General features: G+C 35.4%; 1 protein-coding gene across 1 annotated transcript in view; it reads left to right on the top strand.

The window, feature by feature from the left end:
- Positions 1-19,220, top strand: part of LOC108539701 (leucine-rich repeat serine/threonine-protein kinase 2-like) — a 73,379-nt gene that overhangs the window by 40,019 nt on the left and 14,140 nt on the right. The window contains exons 14-19 of the mRNA XM_017888587.1: positions 1,882-1,994; positions 11,180-11,324; positions 11,455-11,594; positions 14,457-14,585; positions 14,660-14,830; positions 18,266-18,524. Of these exons, the coding sequence (XP_017744076.1) occupies positions 1,882-1,994; positions 11,180-11,324; positions 11,455-11,594; positions 14,457-14,585; positions 14,660-14,830; positions 18,266-18,524 (957 nt within the window). The remainder of the gene's footprint in view (positions 1-1,881; positions 1,995-11,179; positions 11,325-11,454; positions 11,595-14,456; positions 14,586-14,659; positions 14,831-18,265; positions 18,525-19,220) is intronic.

Below are 19,220 nucleotides of genomic sequence, written 5' to 3'. Positions count from 1 at the left end.
CCAAAAAAAAAAAAAAAAAAAAAAAAAAAAAAAAAAAAATAATAATAAAGACCCAGTTACTTCAATAAAATATCATTTGACTTGTTGTTTCTTGAGTTACTGCTAGTTTTAGAGGAAATAATGTGAAATTCTTTAAGAAGGGATATAGGCGAATAGGGAAGTATACAGAAGAGTGATTAGGGAGATAAAAGCACATCAAAAAGAGCAATAAAGGGAACTGAGATTGTTTTATTTGAAGAAGAGATGACTCAAGGGAATATGAAACTCTGTTAAAATCTACTCACTTACAACCAGTAACAGTAATAATACTAAACGAACATGGAGAACTTAAAAAGTATTAGTCATTGTTTGAAGTGTTTTAAGTATATTAACTCTTTCAATTCTCACAACACTCCATGAGGCAGATATTATTATTATTATTATTATTGTTATTTTGGTATTGTATGGACGACAAAACTGAGGCATAGAATTGTAGAGATTTTTAAGGTCAGGCCTGATATAACAGCACCAGATTTTCAGCGTATGCAGGCTGGCTCCACAGTAGGCATTTTAAAATAAATGTTTGTGCAACAAATTTGTCCTGAACAACTGTTGTATTTAAAGCACTATGTCTAGAATCCTTAAGGTCTGGGGAGATGATGAGGTTATGGACACTGCTCTCAAAAAAATGTACAATCTGCACAACTTAAAGGACTGTTATGTAGAAAGGAGATTATATCCATTTGAATAGTAGGATCTCAAGTGATAGAACAAAGACTGGAGAAGAAATGTACAGGAATGTTCATTTGGTCTTAATATAAGGAACATGTTTAGTAAGACCCATTACATGTAGCATGATGTTTTTACTACTCAAACAGGCCAGTTTTAGTGGTCACATTTTCTTAAGGCATAATAGGCAGCCTCAGAAGTTAGTGTGGTCTTGGTCATTGGAAATGATACACAGAGAGTTTAAGGGACTTGCCCCAGACCACACGACTGCAGTGAATGTCAGAACCTCTTTGAATATATTTTAAAATAAGGACTGAAAGTTAGAGGAGGGTGGTTATCAAGGCTGCCTTCTTTACCATAGTATTCCCAGCATTTAACAAAATCCTTGGCATGTAATTGGAATTCAAATTCTTCTTAAATAAATGAAAAGCCTGCTGTAGCCAGCTTATAGTTTGTATTAATGTAGATTATTAAAGTGGAAGATTATAAATGATTGTTTGTTAACAGTTATGTCTATAATCTTAGGTTTGGAAAACATTATTCATTCATAATATTTTACTTATATGTTATATTACCACATTTTGACTTGTAGTGTTTTAGCATAGTTCAGCTATAGTGTAACTTAATAAGGAATATGATTTTTTAAAAATAACAATGCTATTCTATAGCCTTTACAGGACTTCTAAAAAACGACATGTTCTCTACCACTTTAATACTGAAACTCAAATCTTATTTTTTTGCCACGATTATTCTAGCTACTCTTTTTTGCCTACTTTTCATTTCTGACCTTTTTATGTTGTAGTCCAAATAACTTTGAACTTTTCTCAAGTTGTCCATTGTTGCATACAAATCTTCCAGCATCTTAAAGCACAGCCTACTCACACAAAAAAGTGATGGCTTGCCACAGAAAATTGCTTTACCATCACAATTTTTTGCTACTTCAAATTCAGTAAGCATTCTTACACATTATATTTATTTTATATTCAGTGATGAACTATCTTTATAGATTCCTTAAAATTTCTGGTTATTTCTTTGATAAGGAAACATGTACTAGAAAAAAGTACAACACATATATTGTACGATTAATTATGACAATTTCTAGAAAGTAACAGTCTGTTCAACTCAAATGTTTATAAGAAAAGTCTTTATTTATTTATTTATCTGTGCATTTAGGCATGCCAGAAGAATCCAGGGAGGATACAGAATCTCATCGTAAGCTAAATATGGTTAAAAAACAGTGTTTCAAGAATGATATTCACAAACTGGTCCTAGCAGCTTTGAACAGGGTATGTTGCATATAAGTTTTCTTTCTTTCCACTGTTAACTAAAGTATTAAATTTGGAGAACTAGGGGGCTTTTTCAGTCGAAGTTTTCTATTCTCCGTTTACTATGATTGTAGGAAGTCATGTGGTTAGAGACATAAGATGTGGGAAGTGAAAAGATACGTACTAAGCTAAGTCCAGCTAAGTGTATTATCAGTTGCAAATGTAGGCAAGATTCTTTTGATTGCCAGTAATATAAATCCACTCTAGTTGGCTCAACCAAAAAGAGAACCAAAGAGCCAGATATGCAGCTAGACCTCATGAGTCATGCTGAGTACTATGGCTGCTGTTTTCTCTGTCTGTCCTCTCCGGCTACTTATCTTTCTTTTCTGGTCTCATGGTATATGGTTTAGCCCATGAAGACATACCAGGGTTAAAAGTAAAGTCTTCGGCTGGGCACGGTGGCTCAGGTCTGTAATGCTAGCACTATGGCGAGGCCGAGGTGGGTGGATCATGAGGTCAGGAGTTCAAGACCAACCTGGCCAACATGGTGAAACCCTGTCCCTACTAAAAATACAAAAATTAACTGGGCATGGTGACGCGTGCCTGTAATCCCAGCTACTCGGGAGGCTGAAGCAGGAGAATCGCTTGAACCCAGGAGGCAGAGGTTGCTGTGAGCTGAGATGGCGCCACTGCACTCCAGCTTGGGCGACAGAGTGAGACTTCGTCTCAAAACCAAAACAAAAACAGAAACAAACAAACAAAAACAGTAAAGTCTTCTTTGATTCCTTGTGCTCCTTTTCATTGCTCTCCTAAGAGATAACCTCTGAAATGATTTGGTATACATTGTTTCCATTTTTTAGCATTTATATATCTATGTTCCTACATTATAATTAAAGTATCAATAAATCATACTGAATATGAAAAGAGAAAAGGGAATTACATTTAAATTGTGTAATGCAAAAGTATTGGTGGAATTAAGTTTTGGAAATTTTGCATAAGATGCATTGGTTCTTTATTAAAGATGTTAAGAATAAAGACATGATTAGTGTGAACGTTTTTATAAAAGGAGGAGCCTATTTAAAGTAATTAATGGAAATGATTCCATGTGATTTGATACACTTTGATAAATGTCATAAATTAATTAAAGTAGCTTCCAAAGAGATCTCCCTTAAAAATTCATTTTAAATTGAACTTTATAATGTTACTCACTGCCTATAATATGTTTGAGTCATTTATACTCAAACTTTAATACAATCCTTGCGTATGGCAAGAATTTATGTTGTAATGGGTTAAATTTAACTTGAGAAATATTTGTTGAAAATAAGTATATGGAGGGAAGCTGTTAGGCATTTAGAAGATAAATAAAAATGCTTTGTACCCTTCTCTCCTGAATCTCGTAATCCGGTTATTGATGTCTGTTGTGAAACCTCGGTGCTTTTCTGTAAACAAGAGACACACGGCAGAGGAGATGCAGCATCGAGTAATTTATTGCAAAAGAAAGAATATTTTGCAGGTTAAGTGAGGAATAGACACTTTTACCCTGACAGAATTCAGGGCGGGCTTTCTAGTAAGGAGGAGACTGCATAGACTGACACTAGGAAGACTCCATTTGTGGGAGTCATACATGACTTTTCATAAGCAGATGGGAAGAGGTGTTACTAGTAAGCATAGTCTAGGTTGTCCTCTGGGTGCACATGTGCAGTAGCTGTACATGCTTGTTCATATATCCCATGTCTCATAACTCTCTGAAATCTCCATCCAGCGGTGTGTGTTTTACTATTACAATGAGCAAAGGGTCAGTCTGAGGACAGGGAAAATCAAAATGTGCATGCTCCCTACAGGGGCAATTCCCTACTGGAGATAGCTTTGCTTGAATGAGCTGGACTACAATGCGAATGCTGAAACTTATTATGTTGACAGTAAGATTGCCACAGTTGCCGCGTCCTGAAGACATGGTTACTTCCTTTTAATACCTATCTTGCCTCATTGTGAGAGGAGTAACAACTGTGCATAAAATCAGTTGTTCTACACGAGCACTTAGGAGGGATACCAGCATTGTGAACATAGGCTAAGTACATAGAGGAGGGAACAGTTAATTTTATTCATGGTGAGTGTTGGTGAAAAGTGGAAGAGGTACCAAAAAAGCCATATATATAACTGGTTCCAGTTAGCCCACATTCTCTAAAGTTATTAGAGAAGCCTAAGTGAGATGTAACCTCAGCAGTCGGGAGCCAAGAGAGCAGGTAAGTGCTGTGATGTGGAGAAAATCACTTTGTTCCATCAGAGAAGAAATGGTTGAACACTGCTTTTACCCCCATGCCAGTACTTCAGTAATGACACACAGCCTTTCACTCAGCACTGATTATCGTTAGAGGTGGGGAGTTAAGGTCATGGAGAAACACAAGTAACAATATTTTATTTCAAAAACCTCTCCAGTGTAATTCCCCTAATCCTTCACCATGGTTGAGAAAAATGGCTGTAAGAGATGAGAGTGATTACTGTAGCTTCAAAATTCTGTGATTGCATGTCTTACTCTGAATAGTAATTACAAAGCATCAGAGGTTTTAGGTCCAAATATTGCAGATACGATAAAATGAATTACATTTTAATACATCTAAACTTGGAGAGCAGAGTTCCAAATAAGGTAGAACTTGAGATTCAACTCTGATTATAAAGCAGAGACTAAGAAGAGTATTTATGAAAGCGAATCCATGTTTGGATACATAAAAATGCAATAAAATTCAAGCTGAAGTTAAAATCTCTGTCTAGAACAGCGATGTTCCATTTATGCCTGATCCTTTTAGCTTTTCCACAGATGAAGACTTTGTCACCTGTTCCAGAGAAATATATTTGTCCATTATTGTTTCCAGAGAAAAAAGCAGAAAATAGACTCTACACATTTTGGCTGCATCTGTGTTTTATATGTGGTGACACTCCTGTTCTCTTCAGTGAGGAAATCCAGTAAAGTAAAACAAATCTTCAGATGAAATGGGCACAAATCAGAGAACTTGCGAGCTTCACAAAAACCTTGAAGCAAAATATACTCAGCTTAAATATTGAATATATTTATTTCAGTAGTCAAAAAAGCTCATCTGCAAAAGCAACACCAATAACAATAACAACAAATTGCATATAAGTAAAATTTATAAAAGGTTTACAGGATGAATATACAGAAAACTACGAAGCTTAGGGGTAGAGAGGAGTAGCTGAATATATGAAAAGATACATCTTCTATTTTGATAAAAGGACTAAATTTTTAAAAATGAAAATTGATCTATGTTTATGAACCCTTAGTAAAAATAACAATAGTATTTTCTGGAACTAAGTAAGCTAGTGTAAAATTTGCATGAAAAAATTAATACATATGAGTAATCAGGAGAATTTTAAACAAGAGTGTTAATTCATATGGCCTAACTACCAAAGATAATCAAATGTATTATATAATTTTAGTAATTATAATGGTGTGATACTGGCACTAGAGGAGACAGATCAGTGCCACATAAGGGTGGCTCAGGAAATAGACTTAAATAAAAATTTGTAATGTTATGATATTCCTCGACTGCTGGGAAGAAAATAGATTACTCAGTTACTTGTGTTGGAAGAACTAACTCTTCAGCCATTTGGAAAAAGCAAAAGAAGCTGAATATCTTACTCCTTTTGCCAAAACAAATTACAGATGGATGAGATTATAATCTATAATGAAATTGGTATATGTACACATTAAAAGTTTCAACTATAATTGTTATTAATGTAAATGATAACGAAACAGCTTGTTGGAGAGAAATTTGGTAATATCTATCAAAATTAAAATGCCATATTTTCTGATCAGCAATTTCATTCTAAGAATTTTTAATGTAGATATACTTGCTCATGTACAGAAAGATTATTAGACATGAATGTTCACTGTGGCATGATTTGTAATTGAAAATGTGGCAACAAACTAAAAGCTTACATGGTAATCATTCATGCTGTTTGCCAAATATTTTTAGTTTTCCACCTTCTGGTGATTCTGGCGTAGGATTTAGTAGTTAGGTTGAAGCATGTGACTAAGTTTGGTCAGGGAGTTGTAAATGGAGGGAGCACTGCAGTGTTTGAGATAGTAGTTGCTCTGTCAGTGGAGGTCCCTGAGGGACTACAACAAGCAGAATCCCCTCCTGACCTGCAACACATATGTAGCATGAGCAATAATGGAGCTTATTATTTTTGCACCCCATAAAATTTTGAGAATTGTTACTGCAGCTTAATTTAATCGTTCCTGGCAATGCAGTACCCATCAATAGAGACTAATCAGATAAATTATACCATTTCCAAATTATATCATCCTACGTAAATGTTAAAAAACAATGAGGTGAGATTCCTAATGTACTGCTTTGGAAAAATCTTCAATTTTCTATGTGTATGAATGTATTCCCCAGGTATTCGTTTTTTTCTTCCTGTGTGTTGACACCTATGCACCCTTTTGGCTGAAATTAATATATTTCCACTGCTTTATGTCCTCTCCCTCACTTTTATCACCCAATTGTAGCAAATTATATGTTCGCTTTTATAGCTTTAGCTATGTAAAATTTTCTAATAGCTAAGTTTGTGGTTTCTGGAATTAAGATATCTGAATTTAAGTCTGACACTACTACCTACAGACTATGCACCCTGGACAAGTACTTAATGTCTTGGTTTTATTATGTATAACATGGAGATAATAACTGATTTTTCAGTTAGAGTCGTTGAAGATTTTATAAGATAATTCATGCAAAAGTGTCAGTATAATGATTGACACATAGTACGCACTCAATAAATGTTAATGTTATTACTGTTAGATTTAAAAGTATCTTTTGACCCCTGGCTATATAAGATGAGAGTATTTGCACTTCTGATATCTCCTGTTTTCCCACCTACTTTCTTTCAATAAACTAACTCCACATTGGCAGAGTAGATAATATTTATATGCAGCTTTCTAATTATGCTTTCTAAGTTTGTGTTTATCTTATTCCTACAGTTATTTGGAATCAGTCTTCATCTCAAGTCCTTTTGTTATTGTTTTTCCATTCATCTTTTAGTTGTCTGAATTTCTTTAGAAAAGTTTAATTCCTTGAATATCTAATGTTTATATTTCATTGTTGCTGTTTTTGCCTTTATAAATTTTGCACTCTTAAAAAAAGTTATGTTGGTTATGAAATATTGTGTTTTTTTTTCCCCTGAAGTGTTTGTAGGCATTTCACTGTGTTCTAGTACTGAATGTTTTAGTGGAGAAGTCTGAGACCAGCTTCATTTGTTTCTTACTGTTAAATGCTTGGATTCTTTGCCTGGCGCTGAAAGAATTTTTTCTCTTGAAATCCATCCACTTTAGTAGGATATATCTCAATGTTAGTCCTGGGATATGGTATTCTCATTCTAGCTATACATTCAACTTTTTTTCCTGGAAAGTTTTATTGAGTTGCATCTTTATATACATGTATATTTCATATACATATACATATACATGGTAAAGATATTAAGTATACAGTTAGATGCTTTATAAATATCAATTCGATATAATTTTGGCATGAAGATAAACCTGTGGTGCATTTTGAGTTTGGAAGTAGAACTGGATATACTTACTTATTATTATTTTAATACAAAATGGAGACAGGGTCTCACTATGTTGCCCAGGCTGGTCTCAAACTCCTTGACTCAAGCAATCTGCCTCGACCTCCCGAAGTGCTGAGATTACAAGTGTGATGAGCCACCATGACCAGCCTAAATATCTGTATTTTTTTCTTTCATTATTTTAGCTCTCTTCTTTGAGGCTATCAGTCATATGATGTTGGATCTCTTTTGCCTTAGTCTTTTAATTTTTCAAAGACTAATCCAGAGACACTATCACCATGCCACTTACTTATAGACAAGGGAGATGATTCCAAACATTTAGCTTATTTATCAAAATCAGAGATGGGATTTATAAGAAAAAAAGGAGAAAGGGAGAAAACAAAACACAAATTATCTGGGAACGTGAGTCTGTTTTCCTTTCTTTGGCTAATCTACTTACCTAGTAGCTAGGAAAGAGGCCAGCGTGAGTATTTTTCCGTTGAGCTGGCAAGCTCACTCATTAGAGAAACCATTTCAATATTTATGGATTCTCTGAAAAAAACTTGGAGAGTAATAAAGCATAGGTGGTAGGATGCTGCCATCCTTCTGTTGGCATCTCCAGAGTTTCACTTGAAAAACACCTTCTAAGTAGACACTAGTAAATTGATTTTAATCCCTATTTGAGCACCAGTGCAATACGTTACTATTGCAAGATGGAGCATTAGATAACTGAAGGAAATTCTATTGTAGGTTTGTAAATATCATGATAGTCATACCTATATAATACATATATGTATATATAAATATTAATTTTTAAACATTTACTTAGCTATTAAAAATCAAATGCTCATATTTAAAATTATGAGTTTATTAATGCACCATCACATGTTATCATGTGATACTCTGAATTCTCTTTTTGCATAGACAAATCAGAGATTATCTGTTACAAGTCATTAGTAATCATTGACCTGGACTGAAATGGTTAGAGCCTAGGGGAGTTCCAGGTAAAAGGACCAGTAAATGAGTAGAAACTCATTAGATGTAGAGCTATTAAGGACAAAGGTAGGTGCTTTATAAATATCAATTTGATATAATTTTAACATAAAAAGAAGCTTATGATACGCTTTGAGCTTGGGAGCAGAAGTGGATATGTAATTGTGTAATAAAATGGAAATGCACTCTCCTTGTTTGAAAATTATTAAGGATTTTACAAGGGTGACGACGGAGCATTGAAGCAAGTGCTCTCTGAGCATGAAGCCGTATATGATTGTATAAATACACACCTGTGAAGCTGGCCTTGCCTGTCAAACAGGAATATTGGTCCTATTAATCAAACAGAAAGTTCAGAATGACAATCTGACTTTGTTTTGTAGAAGATACTAAGTTTTGGCCTTGAATATTTGAATTTAAGATACTGGTGTCAAGCAAAAATAAATTTGGGCTTAGAACTTTAGAGAGTTTAAACTTGTGCTTTGACTTGTGTGCTCACATGTCTCTGTGTCACAATTTTTTTCATCCGTACATCAGGACAACAATAGTGTGTCTACATCACAAAGGTTTTGGGAGGATTAAGAAGGTGAATACATATGAAGTACTTAAAAGAATGTCTGACACAGAGCGAGTGCTACATAGGTTTTGGCATTGTCATTGTGGTCATTGCTATTGTTATTGTGACTTGAAGTCATCTTAGTGTATGAAATCCCACCCATGAATAGAAGATAGAAAGAACTTTGGGCAAGGTTTGGAGGTGAAAGAAGAGATTGTAAAGAAGATGGGTAAAGGAATGGTTTTAAAGATTGCGAATAATTAGGGGAGTACTGTGTCATGGAAATTAAGGGATGAAAAGCATCAATTAAGTTGTTATTGGACTTTTTTCTTTGGTTTATGTTCAGAATGGCTAGGAAAGAAGTCTGATTATAGGAAATTAAAGGGTAAGGCGAATGTGGAGGTAGTGGGAGTCGACTTTTCTATTAATAAGTTTAGAAATAAAGGAAAAGTGGTAACTTGAGGAAAGAGAGGACCGATTAAGGGAAAATCTCTCATTAACTCTGAAGTTTTTCATCTCTGAGGACAGCGCTTAGCTTCAGGCCTGACCTGTGATGATTGCTCTCTCCAGGTCTGTTCCATGGACAGAGCCATCTCATCTCCTCCTCATCACAGCCTGCATTAGGAGAATTGTTTTAGAGATGAGGGAGCTGAGACACACAGCAAACCAGCCTTCCAATTTCACTTCGCACGACTCTGAATTTCTTTATATTTCTTGAATAGAAGTTTCACTTTTTACTTACCACTTCTTAGTAGTCATTGTCTGAGTAATTGTTACTTCATTCATTTAATGGTTCTCAGATTTATTTAATGGTTCTCAGATTCGCAGAATTTAAACCCAAATTTAATTGGCCTCCAAGCTGATGTGCTTATGGAAACAGTGACAGGAAACAAAAACGTCACAGGAGACAATGTCTTATTAAGATTATACATGAAATGATGTCCAAGCTGAGCAATTAAAGTGTGAAGTAGATGGACACAGGGTGAGAAACTGATACTTCTCAGCCTCTGTAAAGAAGATGATGAATAAACATAATTGAGAGGCATTAGGGGACTAGACTGAGAAAGGGATAGAAATCTGTTCACTGAGAGTACAGAAATGAGGAAGCTTGGAAGGCAGAAGATTTCGGTCAAAGACATCCGGCTTGAAGCTATTTCAGCTCTTTGGATTATCTGTGGTGGAGGCCATCACGTCTTTGGAGTGGAGGTACCATGAAACAAGTGTCTGCAAAACATCATCTAAATGAAAGCAAAATTCCTGGGAAGGATGGCATTATAATTTTTGAAAGAAAAGCTATGAGTTGAGCATTCACACCAAGGTAGATGTTTGGAGCGTATTGCTTGTGTGTGAAAAGGCAGAGATGACCAGAATAAGAGTTAGATGTATGTTGCATTTTCTTCTTGGTTGATGAGTAGGATGGTCTGGACAAAGAAGTGACCTGTATTAAAATGCCTTTATAATGTCAAAGCATCTGGAGGAAATTCAGATTAAAGAGGTTGGATGATGTCGTAATTAAGATCCTGGGCTTTTAAGGTGGAAACATTTATATTCAAGTCCCAGGCCCAGTGCGTATTAGTTCTGTGACTTGAGCTCTTGTTTCTGCATCTGTAAAGTTTGGCAAACCTATTACATGAAGCTGTCGAGGAGACAAATGAAATAAGGCATGCAAAGAACTTGCAGTAAAGAGTAATTATCAATATTTTCTTTGTTGAGAGGCAGCATTGCATTTTACTGGTCATTACATTTTACTAACTATTAAGTTAGTGTGGACTTTGAGAATAGTTCTCAACAATTCTAATCCTCAGTGAATTCTTCTAATGGGAATGATATCAGTATGGATTTCATGAGATTATGAAAAGAAAATGCCTACAAAGTATTTATTACAATGCCTGGCACAGAGCAAGCTCTCATTAATTGTAAAAATGCTAACTCTTATTCTTCATAATGCATAAACGTAATTAATATTATAGAAAACAAAATCAAGGATACTAATTTGTGTTTGGATTAATTGATTTATATTTCATCAGTCTATAACTGGTCTTAACTAAGGTAAGTATTAAGATCTCATTTTTAAGAGCAAGTATTCTTTTGATTTTAGTTCATTGGAAATCCTGGGATTCAGAAATGTGGATTAAAAGTAATTTCTTCTATTGCACATTTTACTGATGCATTAGAGGTGTTATCCCTGGAAGGTGCTATGGATTCAGTGCTTCACACACTGCAGATGTATCCAGATGACCAAGGTCAGTACAATTTGAATTCTGGATTTAGAATAGATTTTTGTAGGCCATTAGCTGGCGACTGGATGTCTGTAAATATTTTTCTTCAGTTTTGAGATTTAAAACAATTCTTTTTTTTTTTTTTTTCTCCTAGAAATTCAGTGTCTGGGTTTAAGTCTTATAGGATGCTTGATTACAAAGAAGAATTTATGCATAGGAACTGGACATCTGCTGGCAAAAATTCTGGCTTCCAGCTTATACCGATTTAAGGATGTTGCTGAAGTACAGACTGAAGTATGTGCATTATCTTGGAAAGAATTTGGGAACTTGTGCAAATTTCACTTTTGGAGCAGTTTGTGTAATTCCCACTTTGCGTGAATGGGGTATTCTAGTTAATGGAAAACCATTTATCATTTTGTAGTTATTTTAATTATACAAGCAAAGAAAATTGGATTGAATCTCTAAAGATCCAGTGTTTCATTATTAAATATCTAAAGTCAGCATGTTTATTCACCATTTATCTTGCCCATAAAAGTTCAGAGACTGTGCTAAGAAATCCCAGCTAGCTGAATTTATTCACTTAGATTTTAGATAAATAGAATTTATAAATATTCCAAAGTTTGTCACTCTCTGGGTTTTATTGTAGGTTGCTTACCTCTAGTAATTTGACTTGTTGATTTTTTTCCTTGCAGTGAAAAAATGTTTTTAACATTTTTCATTAAGCAAAATTTAAAACATGATATATAATAACTATCTTTGTAAGGAATTCAAGATATTGGCCTAGAGTGAGTTCAGGGGAGATTAAGAAATAATTTTCTTTTAAATTGTAGCAAAACAAATAGTTTTTCTTCAAGAGTTTCTGTCTTGGTTGTGGAGTTTGCAACTTTCATAAACTACACTAAGGAATTTTTTTTTTTGGAGACAGGGTCTCACTCTGTCACCCAGGCTGGAGTGCAGTGGGAGATTTCAGCTCACTACAACCTCTGCCTCCTGAGCTCAAGTGATTCTTGTGCCTCAGCCTCCTGAGTAGCTTGGACTACAGGCATGCACTCCCATTCCTGGCTAACTTTTGTATTTTTTGTAGAGATGGGGTTTCACCATATTTCCCAGGCTGGTCTCAAACTCCCCGGTCTCAAGCAGTCTGTCCTGCTCAGCCTCCCAAAGTGCTGGGATTACAGGCGTGAGCCAAGGTGCCCAGCCGACTCAGGAAATAATTTTTTGTAACTGGCAGCATTGACCAGAAATAAAAATACCTGGTCCCTAATCTTTGCACAGACACCATCAGTAAGTGAGAGAATGTATGTAAAGTGTTTTAAAAAATTATGAAGTTAAGAACATACAAAATTCTTACATTAATAACAACAATGTGTTTTATAACTGCTTTTCATAATGTGCTTCAGGATAGGCTGATTAGACCAAGATAGGATTGATTAAACGTAATATTAGGGAAAGGAAAGGATTTTATGCAGGTATGGAACTCTCAGTCACTCTGGATTAATTCATCTAGGCATAAATTTTAGAATCTCTACAGTAGAGGTTATGAACTAAATCTGTACTGCCAACATATTTTATTTGTCCAGTTCAGTGTTTTGTTTTATTTTTTGAGACAGGGTCTCACTCTGTTGCCCAGGCTGTAGTGCAGTGGTACAATCTCAGTGCATAGCACCATCTGCCTCCTGGGTTCAAGCGATTCTCCTGCCTCAGCCTCTCTAGTAGCTAGGACTACAAGTGTGCACCACCATGCTCGGCTGATGCTTGCATTTTTAGCTGAGAGGGGTTTTGCCATGTTGACCAGGCTAGTCTCAAACTCCTGACCTGAAGTGGTTCGCCCACCTCGGCCTCCCAAAGTGTTGGGATTACAGGCATGAGCCACTGCACCCAGCCTTCAGTTCAGTGTTTAAAAGTTTTTAATTCGATTGATGTGCTTTCTGCACATTTGCATGACCTGCTCTGCTGCAGCATTCACTCGTTTTCAGGGACCTCTGGCTCTGGAGGCATGTAGACCACCTGTCCCTCAGACATACATAAATTAAGGCTACTTTGCTTATCAAATATTAGTATTTGTAGAAACTCAGCATCATAAGAGTTTGAAGTAATAATTTTAATATTTAGATGATTTAACTTAATTTAAATTTTTTTTGAGATGGGGTCTCTGTAGCCCAGGCTAGAGTGCAGTGGCACAATCTCGGTTCACTGCAACCTCTGCCTCCTGGGCCCACCCTCCTGGGTGGGCTCAAGTGATCCATCTCATTCTCCTGAGTAGCTACAGGTGCACGCACAGCTAATTTTTAAATATTTTTCATAGAGACAAGATTTTGCCATGTTGTGCAGGCTGGTCTCAAATTCCTGGGTTCCAGAAATCCCAGAGCGCTGGGATTACAGGTGTGAGCCATGGTGCCTGGCCAATTTTATTAATATATAATTTTAGAGGTAATAAAATGTTAAAAAGTTAAGATGATCTTTGGGTTTACCCAAGCTAAATAATACTAAAGTCAAATCCCAATCTTTCATTAAAAACATCACATGGGTGAAGAGGACAGACTCTGGGGATGTGCTTAAGGTGGTTCTAAAAAAGTAATGGTGTTCTTTATAAATAACTTATTGTTATAATGTAATCCTCAGAGTGCCCTCAGTGCTTCTGTATTACACTCAACATAAATGAAACCTAAGAGTCCACACTAGCCTTTTTGAGGTAAACTTTTCAGAAGACAGCACAGAAAGTTGGGGGATATGCTAGGCTCTCTAGAGAACCTACTGTTCATATTATAATAAAAATTTTTACTCTATTTTCCTATTTGGATGTGTAGCTCTGCTGATCCAACTGTTTTAATCCTGTTTAATATCTGGGTTTCATCCTACAACTATGGCTTTAGACAAGCATCTTTGAAAACCAAATTTGAAGGGATTAGTTCTTTTTTCTGCTTTGCTACTGGATGGTTAACTAGCATTTTATTTTTTGTGCCTGCTATATTTCTTAGTCATGAGAGAGAGAGGGAGTATTTATTTACAGGATAAATACTTTCAAGCACCAACCCAGTATATCTATAGTTAAATGAACATCCTAGGTACTGTTTCATATACAAACTCTCTGCTTTATACTGTTTATTCTTTTTGCCTGTAATTGCTTATTTTATTATTTTTTTCTTATACTTTTAGGGATTTCAGACAATCTTAGCAATCCTCAAATTGTCAGCATCTTTTTCTAAGCTGCTGGTGCATCATTCGTTTGACTTAGTAATATTCCATCAAATGTCTTCCAATATCGTGGAACAAAAGGATCAACAGGTACAATGTTTTCCACTTGCATCCTAAATGTTATGTATTTATCTGACTCTAATTCTCATTTCCACTCTTTTTAGTTTCTAAACCTCTGTTGCAAGTGTTTTGCAAAAGTAGCTATGGATGATGACTTAAAAAATGTGATGCTAGAGAGAGCGTGTGATCAGAATAACAGCATCATGGCTGAATGCTTGCTTCTATTGGGAGCAGATGCCAATCAAGCAAAGGACGGAACTTCTTTAATTTGTCAGGTAAATATTAAAGGCCTCACTTGTGTCTTTGCTCATTATTCTTATCAAGTGTAGCTGTGTATCTCTTACTTACATCATATTATTCTTCACTATGGAAATTTACCAGTTTATTGTAATTGCTTGTGTCTTGTAGTAGGGATTTAGATTTATAGAATTCCAGAAGTAATAGGGTCCTTTAGGTGTTATCCAGTCTAATCTTTCATTTCATCTGTTGGCTTATCTTGTTAAGTTGATAAATAACTTTTCAAATGTGTCCCTTAGTAGGCATCTCTACAACTTGTTCTCCAGATACACTCCACATAACACATAGTTCTAATGTTTTGATAATTTTTTAACCATTTTTTTCCATGGTTTTAGTTTCTTCGCCTACAGAGTTCTCTGAGGGCTACCACACATGGCTCTGCAGGCTGTGAATGTCACACTTTTGTGGGTGCCATTTACACTGACATGAGTTGCTATTGGCCAAAGTTGTATAGTACTGTGGTCTTTCTTTCCTTCTCTCTTCCCTCCTGAACCATGCAAACACATATCTGTCTGATTGTTCTGCTCTTCCTTCAAAATATAATTCAAATTGCCTTTCTTTAATAAAGCCCTCCCCACACCTCCAAACAAAATTAAGATTTACTTCTTCTGTCAGTTCATGAAAATATATACATATCTCTTGTATACTTGGTGAGTTGTGTGAAAATAACCATGTACAGTGTTCGTCTTTGTATAATTCAGAATATCTAGCTCATTGCTTTACATACAGTGTGTATTCAATAAATACTAAGTTCATTGCTTATATTTCAGATTTGTATTATTTGTATAAGTGTTAGAGTTTATACTAGCATTCAGGTAGCACTATGTCTATTTTTTAGAAATTTAATATTTTTAACAAATATTAAATTTCAGTATTTAATAATCAGTATTATTATCAGTAAATAATCAGTAAAGTACTACGTTTGCCAATAAGTTACTTTTTAAGCCTTATTGTATTTAATATCCCACTTGCCTATGAATTGAAGTCAAGTTGTTGACTGTTAGATTAAGTCTGGCCGGGCGCGGTGGCTCAAGCCTGTAATCCCAGCACTTTGGGAGCCGAGAACGGGCGGTCACGAGTCAGGAGATCGAGACCATCCTGGCTAAACTACGTGAAACCCCGTCTCTACTTAAAAATACAAACTAGCCGGGCGAAGTGGCGGGCGCCTGTAGTCCCAGCCTACTCGGGGCTGAGGCAGCGAGAATGCGTAAACCCGGGAGGCGGGCTTGCAGTGAGCTGAGATCCGCGCCAGTGCCACTCCAGCCCGGGCGACAGAAGCTGCAGACTCTGCCTCAAAAAAAAAAAAAAAAAAAAAGAAAAAAAAAAGATTAAGTCAATACTAATTAGTAATCAATATAAAAAGAAACAGAACGTGTCACCCATTTTCATGCACCATTATGTTTATGCATTAAAATCACATAAATAATCTAATTATTTAAATTTAGTCAAATTTCTTTTAAGCAAGCAAAAATTAAAATAGTAGTTCTACTATATTAAAGATAATTAAATTTTCCATCAATAATATAATACATTTTTATGGTGCATCTTTTGCATGCAGATTATTGCATCAATGTTAATTGAAAATACTGAAGAACTAAAAAGAAACTTCCCCTTCTAAGTCCACATTAAGGAAACAACATACCTAAAAGCACCTGATACAACTTTACTGCATTCCCCACAGTAAATCATCTCTGCTTTTCTTTCCATTTATCCAAATCTTCTTATACAACAGGATTTTTACTTTATTTCTCTTTCCATATTCTTTTGGCCTTCATATGCTTATTTGTATCTTTTCTTTTCAAAACAAAATCTTAAATCCAAGGATTATGTATTAGACTTAAAGAATTTATCCCAGTTGTCAGAGGTTATTTATACCTAGCAAATAATAACTGCTGATTAAATCTTGTGGATGAATTTATTGTATGTACCTTATTTGTGCCAGAGCAAAATAAGGTAATGAAGACTATTCATTTACCAAGAGGTTGCATGTTGAAGGAGTATCTAGTGCACGGGTGGAGTTGTGTTAGGCTTTCTGCAGAAAATTTAATAATGGAATGTACATGACTGGTGGAGAAGAATATGAAAGGTTAATACTGGATATGCAAATGCGTAGATAAAAACCTCAAGGTAAAACTCATCAAGTCACAGTGGAAAAAGTATAGTGAAGTCTGAATAAAAATAATAAGAGGCTGGGCATGGTGGCTCACATCTGTAATCCCAACACTTTGGGATGTTGAGGTGGGAGGATCACTTGAGCCAGGAGTTAGAGACCAACTTGGAAAACATAGTGAGACTCCATTTCTGCAAAACAAAACAACAAGCAAAAACTCATGTATGATGGCACACACATGTAGTCCTAGCTTCATGCAGAGTGGCTCATGCCTGTAATCCCAGTGTAATAGAAATAGCACAAAAGATAATGAGGTTTGAAAAATTACCTGCTGTGTTTGGAAGAATGTCCGGAGCAGTGGCATTTTAGAAGGTTTTTAAAGAGGACGGTGACTTGATCAGACCTCTGTAGTGCTTTGAGTATGGGTTGAAGGTAAGTGTACTTGGAGACTGGTGGGCATTTAATTGGTGCCTTCCAACCACATGAATGAACATGTGTACAGAATTTAGCACAGTAACTGATGGATATTATTTCTATTACCTGTTATTTTTGTCTTCTAGTTGATAGCTCCTTGCTAATGTCTAGCTCCTTTCCAAAGCTCTTCCTGAGTAGGGCCAGTGTGCAGTGCTTCAGGTTGCTAAGGCTTCTCCTGGCTTGCTCAGTTGTTCTAGTTTTTATAGCACCTCGCGTGCTAACCCACCGTGAGCACATGCTCTGAAAACATAGCATTCAGAGGAAGGTTGAGGACTGAGAGACAAGGTATATCTTTGAGGAAATTCAGATGCTTGTCCTGAGGAGATCAGGAAAACCAGACATGAGTAATGATTGTTGTTTAAATGTGGCATTAATAAATTTTACAATAGCTAAGTCCCCATTTAGTTATTCTATGACACAAATAAAGACAGGACAGTACTATTTACTGTGTTAAGGTACTGGTTTCCCAGATATCTTATAGTGAGAAGACAGAAGCTCAGAAAGTGTAAGCAATGTACATACTTTGTGGAGTCTGGATGTAAACAGAGATCTTGATGCCAAACCTATGGAACTTTGTCTCCATATAATATTGTCTCTTTCGTGATAACTGACTGGCATGTGGCAGATTATTCATGCTATTCTGACAGTTACGGCATTAATATCATCTTATTTTCCCAATCTATTCAAGGATCAGTTTTGTCTTATTTTATTTTGTTTAATTCTAAATTGGAGATGTAGAGAAAAATCACATGAAGTTTGATTTGCCAGTCTCCTAAAAGGAAGAAAACTATAGATTTTTAATATACTTAATTTTTTTTTTCTTTAACAGGTATGTGAGAAAGAGAGCAGTCCCAAATTGGTGGAACTCTTATTGAATAGTGGATCTCGTGAACAAGATGTACGAAAAGCGCTGACGATAAGCATTGGGAAAGGCGACAGCCAGATCATCAGCTTGCTCTTAAGGAGGCTGGCCCTGGACGTGGCCAACAATAGCATTTGCCTTGGAGGGTTTTGTATAGGAAAAGTCGAACCTTCTTGGCTTGGTCCTTTATTTCCAGATAAGACTTCTAATTTAAGGAAACAAACAAGTAAGTAACAAGGAGAATATTTTTGACAGTTCTTATTTTTAATAGTATTTTTTTAAGTCACTAGTCTTTTAGTGGTTATTCATGTCAGTTTGAGGGACCTTAAGCCAAAAATATTGCAAAGGTTTGGATTTTTTTGGCTATGAAATACTTCAAAATGACGCATTTAAGTTCTTTATGAGATAACAAATAGGTACTTATAAAATTAGAGCAAAATAGCGGAAGTTTTTTGAAGAGCTACTTTTAATATAGTCCTTTTTTTATTTTAAAGTAAAGCATCCTTGCTTTTAAAAAAGAAAATATAAAATTATAAAAAAGAAAATAAAAATAACTTATTTTTCCCTTTTAAGTAATTAATATGGATATTTTTCCTAACTTTTTGTATGCTTACATGTACCTATGCATTCAGATGTGTGTAAAAGCATACATACATATTCAGTTGGCATTTTTAACTTAGAATATACTTTATATTTCAATTGGTAATGCATTTTCTTTATATGTTCAAGCTCATATGTATTTTGTACATATTATGTGTATTGATCATAAGTTGCCATCCTCTGACACTGTTTTTGTCTTTTGAGCTCTTTCTTTTTTTTTTTTTTTATTATCATTATACTTTAAGTTCTAGGGTACATGTGCATAACGTGCAGGTTTGTTACATATGTATACATGTGCCATGTTGGTGTGCTGCACCCATCA

The sequence above is a fragment of the Rhinopithecus bieti genome, unplaced genomic scaffold (genome assembly GCF_001698545.2).
Source record: "Rhinopithecus bieti isolate Rb0 unplaced genomic scaffold, ASM169854v2 scaffold_18282, whole genome shotgun sequence".
Taxonomy (NCBI): domain Eukaryota; kingdom Metazoa; phylum Chordata; class Mammalia; order Primates; family Cercopithecidae; genus Rhinopithecus; species Rhinopithecus bieti.
The sequence above is the reverse complement of the archived record's forward strand: the minus strand, read 5'-3'. Positions and strand labels throughout refer to the sequence as shown.